The sequence below is a fragment of the Pseudophryne corroboree genome, chromosome 9 (genome assembly GCF_028390025.1).
Source record: "Pseudophryne corroboree isolate aPseCor3 chromosome 9, aPseCor3.hap2, whole genome shotgun sequence".
NCBI classification, from domain to species: Eukaryota; Metazoa; Chordata; class Amphibia; order Anura; family Myobatrachidae; genus Pseudophryne; species Pseudophryne corroboree.
Window position 1 is genome coordinate 460,424,213 of NC_086452.1, and position 13,846 is coordinate 460,438,058.

At 48.8% G+C, this 13,846-nt stretch overlaps 1 protein-coding gene across 1 annotated transcript; it reads right to left on the reverse strand.

Annotated features, from left to right (window-relative positions):
* Positions 1–1,671: 1,671 nt before the first annotated feature.
* Positions 1,672–6,112, reverse strand: RPL32 (ribosomal protein L32). The gene is made up of 4 exons (XM_063941275.1): positions 6,005–6,112; positions 3,987–4,087; positions 3,398–3,579; positions 1,672–1,843 (listed from the first exon to the last, which is right to left on the reverse strand). Exons 2-4 carry the CDS (start codon positions 4,080–4,082, stop codon positions 1,714–1,716), a joined length of 408 nt encoding a protein of 135 aa, XP_063797345.1. The 5' UTR covers positions 4,083–4,087; positions 6,005–6,112; the 3' UTR covers positions 1,672–1,713.
* Positions 6,113–13,846: the final 7,734 nt, after the last annotated feature.

Here is a 13,846-nt window from a genome sequence, read left to right on the forward strand (position 1 = left end):
CCAGGTTAATACATCTGCCCCTATGTACCCAACTACACAGTAAGACACGCACTACTGGCAAAGAACCTGCAGATCAAGCTCGGATCGGAACCAAACCCATGAGCTCTGCGAGACTGTAGTGCAGACTGTGGCACTACCAGCATCCCTACACCACATGCTCTGGAGGGGTGGTATTCATGTGGCCGTCTGTCAGCCATACCACACCAGCTCTGGAGGGGTAGGATCAACACTACCGTTAAATCGAGATTCTCTTCACAGATGGCTTAAGGCATTTTCCCAAACTCCATTACAATCCAGGATTTAAGGATATCCATGTTTCAGCACAGGTGACTTAGTCTCAGTCGATTTGATTTAACCATATGTACTCAAACATGGATATTCTTAAAACCTGGACTGTAATTGCAAAGCTTGGGAAACAGTGTCTTGGAGGCAGATTCAATTAAGCTTGGGTTCCGGCGACTGCAGACAGCAACTCCTAGCTGGGGTCTGCTCACAGCCTATGGAAGTGCAGGCAGAAATGCGCTACTGCAAAGCTTCCCAGCATCCGCCATTACAGATAACCATTGGGGGTTCAAGTAAGGATCAGTCACATGGAATGAGGTACTGAAGTCACCTGGGCTGGTGGTGTGCGTTAGTAGATTTACTTTGCTCTTCCTCCAGTAGCCGCACGAAGTCTCCTGTATAGATGTAATCAAATGTATAGATGTAGTAGTAAGAGGGTACGGACACCCGTTAACAAGCAGCACATCCCTAACAGTACAGATTAATCACAACAGTGCGCAGATTACCCCTGATATTATACTTGTAATCAAAGAACAGGCTGCAGCATAAACCACAGCGAGACACCCTGAAGCAGAGAAGATAGGACCTGAGGCCACGCAAGAGCCCCCTTCCCTGACTGAGGAGACATCAGTGTTACATACAGGAGCTTCTAAGGTGGAACGTTCCAGCATGGTCTGGCAGAATGCTTTGAAGATAAACCCCAGTGGACCACTGGCCCCATAAGCCTATTATCATAGAAAACTAGAATCAGATTGACTGGTCAGTGGAGTTTTCTAAGTTGGTGCTTGTAGCAGTCAGATTGCAATAAAATTCTATAAGGAAAGATACAAAGTGTTTATAATGGAATAGTGTTACAGATGTGCCCCATGGGACGTGATATTTAATCCAGTCTTACACCTTTTTTAACCAAGTGTTCACTAATAGAACTGCTTGGGCCGCACGCTGAGCACGAGTCAGATTGGTACACAAACCAATGGTTTACGTACAAATCCAGTGTTTGGGCGCCTGCACATACGCAAGACCTGTTTACACATGTGAAGGGGTCCTGCGATATCACTTGCAGCAGGGTCTGTGTCAGAACGCCAGTGTAAGATTCAGCAGACTGACCAAGCGCTGCACCCATCGCAAGTCACAGACGGTGATCGGATACAGTGTCCTCAGACACATGCAGGGAGGGGTCTGCAATGACATTACACCTGTACGGTATTGCACAGCCACTTCCATGTGACTGTGCAACACCTAACAGATCAGAATCTGGCTCACGCTGCTGCACAGTGACTGCCAGGGACTCACTCCACACATTAGGTAATACTGCGCACTAGTATCACACTCACTCAGCATATTACACGCAGGGACTGCAGGCACTCACACAGAACCACAAGTCTCAGCTTTAGTTTAACTTTTATTTTACACAAGTAGCAGGAAAGATGTTTATTCGTTCTCCTCACTGCGCAGTCTGGCGTTGGGATTTGTGACTTTGATGGCGAGCTGTGCCGCTCTTTCCACAATGGTCTTTCGGTTCTTGGAGGAGACGTTGTGAGCAATTTCCGCACAGAAGGACCTGGGGATAGAGACCAGCATCAGTGATAAGTCACCTATAAGATGGATATGACTGGAAGTCTAGTCTCTGCACACTGAGGAGTCTCCCCTCTGACCGAGATGCCCAGCTAGTTCTATATACTGGCAGTCAATACATAGGTGATTACAGCAGCTGCTGGTCACTGATGGAACAGATTCTCCATTGTACAGAGCGATTACAGCCAAGTATCACTGCATTTGTGCTGTCCACACAAAACTGGAGTCATGTAAGTGCAATAGTCACCTGCATAGTACAGGCAGCCATTGTAATCCACAAAGCAATACCTCCGCCCAGCAGACACCAGGTAACGTTCTTTAATTTAATCTCTGCTATAGTCTATAAACAGGGGACCAGTAGCAGGATTATGTTGGGCCATAGAACACATTGCAGCCTACACTAACCTGTGACAATATGGCATCTATGTACCGTTAGGGGTAGGCAATATGTGGCACTCCGGCTGCTGTTGAACTACACATCTCAGCATGCCCTGCCGCAATGATGCTGTTGGGACTGTGATAAGACATGAACTGTGATAAGGCATGCTGGAATGACTAACTCCACACACTGCAATAACATTGTGTGCTTACCCACTGGTAACATACAACTATACACCTAGTATTAGCCCTTTCACATGCCAACAGCATGTAAGCAAACAAAAAAACCCCAGCGGTGCCTTAAAGCCGTGGAAGTCCCCGGGCAAGCCAGCGAGAGTATGCAGCGCCGGTGCGGGAGGGATGATGGAATCAACCTGACTTAAAGCCCTGCAGGCTCTAATAAAAGTAAATTTCAAGTTAAAAATAAAAAGCTTTTAGGGCTGCATGAGAAGTCCCCCTGTTCAGTGGCCAACTCAAAAACTAAGCTCACAGTGCCTGGAGGCGGGGTTATAGAGGTACCCATCGCAGCCTGGGACAGCTAAAGCTTTACCTGCTGGTGCCTGGATCCAGATCTACACCCCGCTGTTTCCCTGTGGAAACCTGTGTACTCTGCTGCAGACGTCAATTGTTTGTGCATTATCTGCATAAAATTGATAACTACAACTCATTTTAAAAGACAACTCCAAACATATCACCCACCATCAGAGAGTAGCTCCCTCAGAATGCGCTTACTCCCCGGCTGCAATGCTGCAGTGAAGCTCTCATAAGCAGCCAGCGCTGAAGCCGACCCTCCAGCACAGACGTCAGCATTGTCAGGGGACTCTGCTGCGCTTTCACAAGCTTCTATTTACCCTTCACGTGTACTTATTAGGGAGGCAGTTGATATGCTGGCATACCAACAACTATTCTCCCTCTTGGGGTGTCCACAACACCCCTGGAGGGAGAATAAATAGCGCAGTGTGCTAACAAGGGGCTATTTCGCGAATTCCAGCGGTTGGGATCCCGGCGCCGGTACGCTGGGATCCAGATGGTTGGTAGTACGTAGTACACTCCTTACATTATGCATCTTGCAAGTGGTATATCACTACGCACAAGCCCAACAGACAGGAAACCAGACTTTATAAGAGTCGCCCCAATTGCTGACAGTGTCTCCGCTACTCACTTGTTGCTCATCATCAGAACCTCGAGTTCCTTGACGTTGTGCACCAGGAATTTCCGGAAGCCGCTGGGTAGCATGTGTTTGGTTTTCTTGTTGCTACCGTAACCAATGTTGGGCATCAGAATCTGTCCCTTGAACTTCCTGCGAGCTCTGTTGTCAATACCTCTGGGCTTGCGCCAGTTACGCTGCAGGAAACAGAAATAGGGTATTGTTTGGTACAGGAAGGGCCCAGCACCCAAGGGGCGAGAGGAGCGACCCATGGCCCACTAGCATAATTATAAGAACACACTATACCAGACCTGGGCAACCTTTGGCTTCTCCAGCTGTTCTGGAACACTACATCCCAACATGCCCTGCCAGTTTCTGCATTCCCTAATAGCAAGTCTGTGGCAGGGCATGCTGGGAATTGCAGTTTCACAACAGCTAAAGAGCCACAGGTGGGCCAGACCTATACGGTAGTGTCCAATATATAATACTTTGTATCCACTACATGGGCACCTACTCCTCATGTTCTGTGCATCGTGTTTCAGAAGGAATCAAACCATCCGTGCATGACAAGAAGAGTTCTGATAACAATACTCTTCGTACTCACCTTAATCTTAACATAACGGTCTGACTGGTGGCGGATGAACTTCTTTGTCCGCTTCTTGACGATCTTGGGTTTGATGAGAGGTCTAAGGGCCGCCATGATGCCTTAACAGAAACCGCCATAAGTACAGTCTTACAACATGCGAGATATATACTGCAACGGTTATGCCACCAGTTCCTAATTACCTATAGATTCATCCCAGCACATCACTCCCCCCACCGACATCTCTAGGTCCATGTAGAAAAGGGGTGTAACTCCAGCTGCTGAACTACATATACCAGCATGCCCTGCTACAGTTTTGCTATTTGGCCATGCTAAAACTGTTGCAGGGCATTCTGGGATATGTAGTTCAACAGCTGGAGGGCTGCAGGTTCCCCACCCCTGATGTTGAATACAGCACAATGATACAGTACTATTTTATGTGCAGAACATTGCTCCACCCACTGTCATCTCTGAGTCTATATAGGATATGGCATAATGACACCATATTATTTTATGTACAGAACAATGCAACTGATCGGCGCTTGTAGCAGAGTCTCTTCCGTCAACTAGTATGGAGACCAGCCACGGAATGGGTTATTGCTCTGCAATCATCTGCCTCCTATAGACCGAGCTGCAGGAGCACAGAACGCTCTGCAGAATGGGGTCTGGAGGAAAGGTCTTCATACTGTAACCAGGCGGTACTCCCATTACAGCAAGTACACATTACAGCATGGGTTTTCAACCTGCAGCCCTCCAGCTGCTGTGGAACTACACATTCCAGCATGCCCTGCCAGTTTTGCTATTAAGGCATGCTAAAAACAAGGCAGGGCATGCTGGGATGTGTAGTTCCACATCAGCTGGAGGGTCACAGGTTGAAGACCCATGCATAACCACTTTACACAGCACACACAGGAAAGGGCATATAGGCTGGCTATACCACGAGGTCACCGGAGGACAGGGCACGGGCCAGATTTAAGATTCACCTACTCTGAAATAAAACCGGACAGCCTGTGCCTCCATGTGCCCGAGTCACAGCATTTTACTGTATAACAACGTGTTATGAGCAACTCAGAATCTGCTCCCTTTGGCTCCAGCCTCCCCTGTACAATCCCTCCCCGGAGTATCCCCATTGTAACGCGGCGCATACCGCAGGGGAGCGTACAGAGACTCCCACCAATCACGTGCCCAACGCCGGGAACAAGTAGCCCATCCGTGAACACATCAATTCTGCTGACTGGTGTTCTGTATACACACACACGTTATCACGGATCCCCCCCCCATACATGCCAGAGATTCCTCACAATCTGTATATCGCCGCGACAGTCCAGGAACGTTGCGGTTAGAGAGAAAATAAATAAATTATTTATATATATATATATATATATATATATATATATATACATATATATATATATATACACACACACACACACATATATACACACCCATGCAGGGAGTCTAGACAGTATGGTGACTATATACATCTACCACTATATGGTACACATATCCCATGCAGGGAGCCTATAGACAACTCAACGACCATATGCATCTACTGCTATAGGCTACACTGTATAACATGCAGGGAGATATATATATATTTGCTGGGCAACCACGGCAGACCTAGTCCAGTGCTGCAGTTCTCCCGCATACATACAGATGTATAGTAAGGACCTCGGGCAAAGCACATCCAGTTTACAGAGCATTGGCTGGCAGGACATGCTGCCACTTGTAGTCCCCCGGCAGCTGCACAGACAGGGAGCCTAGGCCAGGACACAGATGGGCTATTATACACGGTAACCCCCACCCCACATACACACATACACAGCACGGCCGGCTATAGCAGCAGCTAGAGCGCGGCCCCGGGACCCGTGCAGGCCGCCATGTTCCCCGCAGGCCTGAGAGCCTGGAACCCCCCGAATATCAGCTAACCCCCCGGCAATAGCGGCGTGCAGAGAGCGGGCGAGACTGCTAGAGGCGGATGGCAGCCGCCGGTACCGGTATACGGTGACAGGGAGGAGGATTGCGGCAGATTCACTCACCGGTCCCAAGCGTCCGCCTTCTCCGCAGACAGACCGAGGAAGAGAGAGAGCGAGCGGCGCCGGCCGAGGTATAGAGGAGATCGGCACTTCCGGGAGAGCACAACACCGCCACCCAGCGGCACTTATCGGTACTGCAGCCCTGAGCTCAGCTGTGGCTGTTATCCTATTACCTGCTCCACAGGTGCTGCATGCAAGGTGTGAGTGTGAGGCTTACCTGCAGCACTGATACCTTGGTATGCTCTCCTAGGGGTATAATTACTGAAGTGTGGGTATTACAGAAGTGGAGGTGTTGCCCATAGCAACCAAGCAGTCAGATTCTCTTATCTTCTAGAAGGTGCTAGATAAATGATAAGTAGTATCTGGTTGCTATGGGAGACATCACCACTTCTGTAAGCCCGCACTTTAGTAAATACTGTATGCCCCTGTAAATAACTCTACACTGTCCATACTATAGCAGGGCTGGCCAAACCGGTCCTCGAGATCTACCAACAGTTCATGTTTTCCAGGACTCCTGGAGATCTGTAGATTTGTCAGTTAGGAATGAATGCAGCACATCTTAATTAGTAATGACTACACCTGTGCAGCATCTAGGTGGTCTGGAAAATGTGAACTGTTGGTAGATCTCGAGGACTGGTTTGGCCAGCTCTGCTCTATAGGGTGATTCTCCATTACGTCCCTGAATATAAAGCTCCCCTAGGTCTAAGGAGATGATTAGTAAGACCCGTTCATCTATACCTCATCCAAGGTGGCGTTGGGGAAAAATAAGCCCCTCACATCACTACAGGTGAGAGGTGAACATCAATCCGCTGAACGGGTGAAAGTTCCGGCCTTCAGTAGATCGCACTATAACTCAGGGACGTGCGGTGAGCTAAATAGCTCTATAACTATATAACTAGTGATCAGAACACACATAAAGCCGCGGTACAGCCACATATATAATAACATAGCCTAATAACCAGTACATGCGATTGGATATTATTGGGGCTGTTGCTGTTACACATACTGATGGGCATTTATGGAATATGACGCACAGATAACTAGGTAGAACGTGTCTATAACCTGAAAAAGAACAAAATAAGGAAAGACTCTGCACTATGGGGGTAATTCAGACCTGATCATAGATGTGTTAAATTTATCACACAGACGTGCGGGGGGACGCCCAGCACACAGCTAGTCCGCCCCGCATATCAGACCCTTCCCACCCCCGCACAGGTACAAAAGCATCGCACAGCGGCGATGCTTTTGTACTTTAGGCGTAGCTTCCTACCAGCGCAGCTCCTGCGTGCTGCCAGAGAGCTACTCGTCGCTGTGAGGGTCGCAGCAGCTGCGTGTTACGTCACGCAGCCGCCGCGGCCCCCCCCCCCCACCACACACAGTCCGGGCACGCCTGTGTTGCCCGGACCGCGCCCCCTAAATGGCGGCCAAATGATGCCAGCCCGCCCCCTCCTGCCCAGCGACCACCTCTGCCTGTCAATCAGGCAGAGGCGATCGCAGGGCAGAGACGGCCGTCGGCTGTCTGGCATGCGCAGGTGCAGTGCAGCGCCGGCGCATGCGCAGTTCAGACCTGATCGGCTGCTGTGTGAAAACGCACCGCACCGATCAGGTCTGAATTAGGCCCTATGATCCAATAATAGACCGCACGTTCACTGGCAGCTGTTAAATAATAATAATAATAATAATAATAATAAGAATTTACTTACCGATAATTCTATTTCTCGGAGTCCGTAGTGGATGCTGGGGTTCCTGAAAGGACCATGGGGAATAGCGGCTCCGCAGGAGACAGGGCACAAAAAAGTAAAGCTTTACTAGGTCAGGTGGTGTGCACTGGCTCCTCCCCCTATGACCCTCCTCCAGACTCCAGTTAGGTACTGTGCCCGGACGAGCATACACAATAAGGGAGGCATTTTGAATCCCGGGTAAGACTCATACCAGCCACACCAATCACACCGTACAACTTGTGATCTAAACCCAGTTAACAGTATGACAACAGAAAGGGCCTCTTAAAGATGGCTCCTTAACAATAACCCGAATTAGTTAACAATAACTATGTACAAGTATTGCAGATAATCCGCACTTGGGATGGGCGCCCAGCATCCACTACGGACTCCGAGAAATAGAATTATCGGTAAGTAAATTCTTATTTTCTCTATCGTCCTAAGTGGATGCTGGGGTTCCTGAAAGGACCATGGGGATTATACCAAAGCTCCCAAACGGGCGGGAGAGTGCGGATGACTCTGCAGCACCGAATGAGAGAACTCCAGGTCCTCCTTTGCCAGGGTATCAAATTTGTAAAATTTTACAAACGTGTTCTCCCCCGACCACGTAGCTGCTCGGCAGAGTTGTAATGCCGAGACCCCTCGGGCAGCCGCCCAAGATGAGCCCACCTTCCTTGTGGAGTGGGCTTTTACAGTTTTAGGCTGTGGCAGGCCTGCCACAGAATGTGCAAGTTGAATTGTGTTACAAATCCAACGAGCAATCGACTGCTTAGAAGCAGGTGCGCCCAACTTGTTGGGTGCATACAATATAAACAGCGAGTCAGATTTTCTGACTCCAGCCGTCCTTGCAATGTATATTTTTAAGGCTCTGACAACGTCCAACAACTTGGAGTCCTCCAAGTCGCTAGTGGCCGCAGGCACCACAATAGGTTGGTTCAGATGAAATGCTGATACCACTTTAGGGAGAAAATGCGGACGAGTCCGCAGTTCTGCCCTATCCGAATGGAAGATTAGATAAGGACTTTTATAAGATAAAGCCGCCAATTCAGATACTCTCCTGGCAGAGGCCAGGGCTAGTAACATAGTCACTTTCAATGTGAGATATTTCAAATCCACCTTTTTCAATGGTTCAAACCAATGGGATTTGAGGAAATCTAAAACTACATTTAGATCCCACGGTGCCACCGGAGGCACCACAGGAGGCTGTATATGCAGTACTCCCTTGACAAAAGTCTGGACCTCAGGGACAGAGGCCAATTCTTTTTGGAAGAATATTGACAGGGCCGAAATTTGAACCTTAATGGATCCCAATTTGAGACCCATAGATAATCCTGATTGCAGGAAATGTAGGAAACGACCCAGTTGGAATTCCTCCGTCGGAACCCTCCGATCCTCGCACCACGCTACATATTTTCGCCAAATGCGGTGATAATGTTTCACGGTGACTTCCTTCCGTGCCTTAATCAAGGTAGGAATGACTTCTTCTGGAATGCCTTTCCCTTTTAGGATCTGGCGTTCAACCGCCATGCCGTCAAACGCAGCCGCGGTAAGTCTTGAAAAAGACAGGGACCCTGCTGTAGCAGGTCCCTTCTCAGAGGTAGAGGCCACGGTTCGTCCGTGAGCATCTCTTGAAGTTCCGGATACCAAGTCCTTCTCGGCCAATCCGGAACCACTAGTATTGTTCTTACTCTTCTTTGCCGTATGATCTTCAATACCTTTGGTATGAGCGGCAGAGGAGGAAACACATACACTGACTGGTACACCCAAGGAGTTACCAGTGCGTCCACAGCTATTGCCTGTGGATCTCTTGACCTGGCGCAATATTTGTCCAGTTTCTTGTTGAGGCGAGACGCCATCATGTCTACAATTGGTCTTTCCCAACGGTCTATTAACATGTTGAAGACTTCTGGATGTAGACCCCACTCTCCCGGATGAAGATCGTGTCTGCTGAGAAAGTCTGCTTCCCAGTTGTCCACGCCCGGGATGAACACTGCTGACAGTGCTATCACGTGATTCTCCGCCCAGCGAAGAATCTTGGCAGCTTCTGCCATTGCACTCCTGCTTCTTGTGCCGCCCTGCCTGTTTACATGGGCGACCGCCGTGATGTTGTCCGACTGAATCAACACCGGCTTTCCTTGCAGGAGAAGTTCCGCCTGGCTTAGAGCATTGTAGATTGCTCTTAGTTCCAGAATGTTTATGTGAAGAGACTTTTCCAGACTCGTCCATACTCCCTGGAAGTTTCTTCCTTGTGTGACTGCTCCCCAGCCTCTCAGGCTGGCGTCCGTGGTCACCAGGATCCAATCCTGAATGCCGAATCTGCGGCCTTCTAATAGGTGAGCCTTCTGCAACCACCACAGAAGTGACACCCTTGTCTTTGGTGACAGGGTTATTCGCAGGTGCATCTGCAGATGCGACCCTGACCATTTGTCCAACAGATCCCTTTGGAATATTCTTGCATGGAATCTGCCGAATGGAATTGCTTCGTAAGAAGCCACCATTTTTCCCAGGACTCTTGTGCATTGATGTACTGACACTTTTCCTGGTTTTAGGAGGTTCCTGACCAGATCGGATAACTCCTTGGCTTTTTCCTCTGGAAGGAAAACCTTTTTCTGAACCGTGTCCAGAATCATTCCTAGGAACAGCAGACGAGTTGTCGGGATTAAATGGGATTTTGGAATATTCAGAATCCACCCGTGTTGTCTTAGCACCTCTTGAGATAGTGCTAAAGCTGTCTCCAGCTGTTCTCTGGACCTTGCCCTTATTAGGAGATCGTCCAAGTATGGGATAACTAATACGCCTTTTCTTCGAAGAAGAATCATCATCTCGGCCATTACCTTGGTAAAGACCCGAGGCGCCGTGGACAATCCGAACGGCAGCGTCTGAAACTGATAGTGACAGTTTTGAACAATGAACCTGAGGTACCCCTGGTGTGCGGGGTAAATCGGAACGTGTAGATACGCATCCTTGATGTCCAAGGATACCATAAAGTCCCCTTCTTCCAGGTTCGCTATCACTGCTCTGAGTGACTCCATCTTGAACTTGAACTTTTTTATGTAGAGGTTCAAGGACTTCAGATTTAGAATAGGCCTTACCGAGCCATCCGGCTTCGGTACCACAAATAGAGTGGAATAATACCCCTTTCCTTGTTGTAATAGGGGTACTTTGACTATCACCTGCTGAGCGTACAGCTTGTGAATGGCTTCCAACACCCTCTCCCTTTCGGAAGAGACGGTTGGTAAGGCAGACTTCAGGAAACGATGAGGAGGATCCGTCTCTAATTCCAACCTGTACCCCTGAGATATTATCTGCAGGATCCAGGGGTCTACCTGCGAGTGAGCCCACTGCGCGCTGTAATTTTTGAGACGGCCCCCCACTGTCCCCGAGTCCGCTTGAGAGGCCCCAGCGTCATGCTGAGGTTTTTGCAGGAGCCGGGGAGGGCTTCTGTTCCTGGGAAGGAGCTGCCTGTTGGTGTCTCTTCCCTCTTCCTCTGCCTCGTGGCAGGTACGACAAGCCCTTTGCTCTCTTATTTTTGTAGGAGCGAAAAGGCTGCGGTTGAAAGGTCGGTGCCTTTCTCTGTTGGGGAGTGACTTGAGGTAAAAAAGTGGATTTCCCGGCAGTAGCCGTGGCCACCAAGTCTGATAGACCAACTCCAAATAACTCCTCCCCTTTATACGGCAAAACCTCCATGTGACGTTTTGAATCCGCATCGCCTGTCCACTGTCGTGTCCATAAGGCTCTTCTGGCTGAAATGGACATAGCACTCACCCGAGATGCCAGTGTGCAAATATCCCTCTGTGCATCACGCATATAGATAAATGCATCCTTTATTTGTTCTAACGACAGTAAAACATTGTCCCTATCTAGGGTATCAATATTTTCAATCAGGGATTCTGACCAAACTACTCCAGCACTGCACATCCAGGCAGTTGCTATAGCTGGTCGTAGTATAACACCTGCATGTGTGTATATATTCTTTTGAATAACTTCCATCTTTCTATCTGATGGATCCTTAAGTGCGGCCGTCTCAGGAGAGGGTAACGCCACTTGTTTGGATAAGCGTGTGAGCGCCTTGTCCACCTTAGGGGGTGTTTCCCAGCGCGCCCTAACCTCTGGCGGGAAAGGGTATAATGCCAATAACTTTTTTGAAATTATCAACTTTTTATCAGGAGCAACCCACGCTTCATCACACACGTCATTTAATTCTTCTGATTCAGGAAAAACTGTTTGTAGTTTTTTCACACCATACATAATACCCTGTTTTACGGTATCTGTAGTATCAGCTAAATGTAACGTCTCCTTCATTGCCAAAATCATATAACGTGTGGCCCTACTGGAAAATACGTTTGAATTTCTACCGTCGTCACTGGAATCAGTGCCCGTGTCTGGGTCTGTGTCGACCGACTGAGGCAAAGGGCGTTTTACAGCCCCTGACGGTGTTTGAGGCGCCTGGACAGGCATTAATTGATTGTCCGGCCGCCTCATGTCCTCAACTGACTGTTTAAGGGAAGATAAACCATCACGTAATTCCACAAATAAAGGCATCCATTCTGGTGTCGACCCCCTGGGGGGTGACATCTGCATATTTGGCAATTGCTCCGCCTCCACACCAATATCGTCCTCATACATGTCGACACCACGTACCGACACACACCGCAAACTCACAGGGAATGCTCTAATGAAGACAGGACCCACTAGCCCTTTTGGGGAGACAGAGGGAGAGTCTGCCAGCACACACCACAAAGCGCTATATATACAAGGGATATCCTTATATTAAGTGCTCCCTTATAGCTGCTTTAATATATATATATATATAGCCATTAATGTGCCCCCCCTCTCTGTTTTACCCTGTTTCTGTAGTGCAGTGCAGGGGAGAGACCTGGGAGCCGTTCTGACCAGCGGAGCTGTGACAGAAAATGGCGCCGTGTGCTGAGGAGATAGGCCCCGCCCCTTTTTCGGCGGGTTCTTCTCCCGCTATTTTTCCAGTCAGGCAGGGGTTAAATATCTCCATATAGCCCCTATGGGCTATATGTGAGGTATTTTTAGCCTTGTATAAGGTTTATATTTGCCTCTCAGAGCGCCCCCCCCCAGCGCTCTGCACCCTCAGTGACTGCCCAGTGAAGTGTGCTGAGAGGAAAATGGCGCACAGCTGCAGTGCTGTGCGCTACCTTATGAAGACTGAGGAGTCTTCAGCCGCCGGTTTCCGGACCTCTTCACGCTTCAGCATCTGCAAGGGGGTCGGCGGCGCGGCTCCGGGACCGGACTCCACGGCTGGGCCTGTGTTCGATCCCTCTGGAGCTAATGGTGTCCAGTAGCCAAGCAGCAAATCCACTCTGCATGCAGGTGAGTTTACTACTTTCCCCCTAAGTCCCACGTTGCAGTGATCCTGTTGCCAGCAGGACTCACTGTAAAGAAAAAAAAAACCTAAACTAAACTTTCTCTAAGCAGCTCTTTAGGAGAGCCACCTAGATTGCACCCTTCTCGTTCGGGCACAAAATCTAACTGGAGTCTGGAGGAGGGTCATAGGGGGAGGAGCCAGTGCACACCACCTGACCTAGTAAAGCTTTACTTTTTTGTGCCCTGTCTCCTGCGGAGCCGCTATTCCCCATGGTCCTTTCAGGAACCCCAGCATCCACTTAGGACGATAGAGAAATATATTTTTTTTTTATATAGCGCTCTTTCTCCAATAGGAGTCAATGCACTTAACAGAATTAACATAGTACAGTACAGAACAATGAAGTACAGATGAGCTTTCCATAAAATACAGAGAGCATGGATATATTAAAGGGGCATTAGCAAAACGCGTTAGTAAACAGGAAAGTCTTGAGTCTACTTTTGAAGGATTCTATAGTTGGGGCGTCTCGCACTGTGCGGGGAAGTGAGTTCCATAGAGTCGGAGCCGCATGCCTATAAGCTCGACCCCCAGATGAATTACGGGAGATTCTAGGTACTGCTAATAGTCCTTCATCTACAGATCGCAGTAATCGAGTGGGGCAGTATGGGGTCAGAAGCTGCTTCAGGTACCTTGGGCCCTGGTCATGTAGTGCTTTGAAAGTCAGTAATCCAATCTATAATGGTGTACTCAGCCCATACAACTGAATCCAAAATAATATACACAAAAAGACAGCGC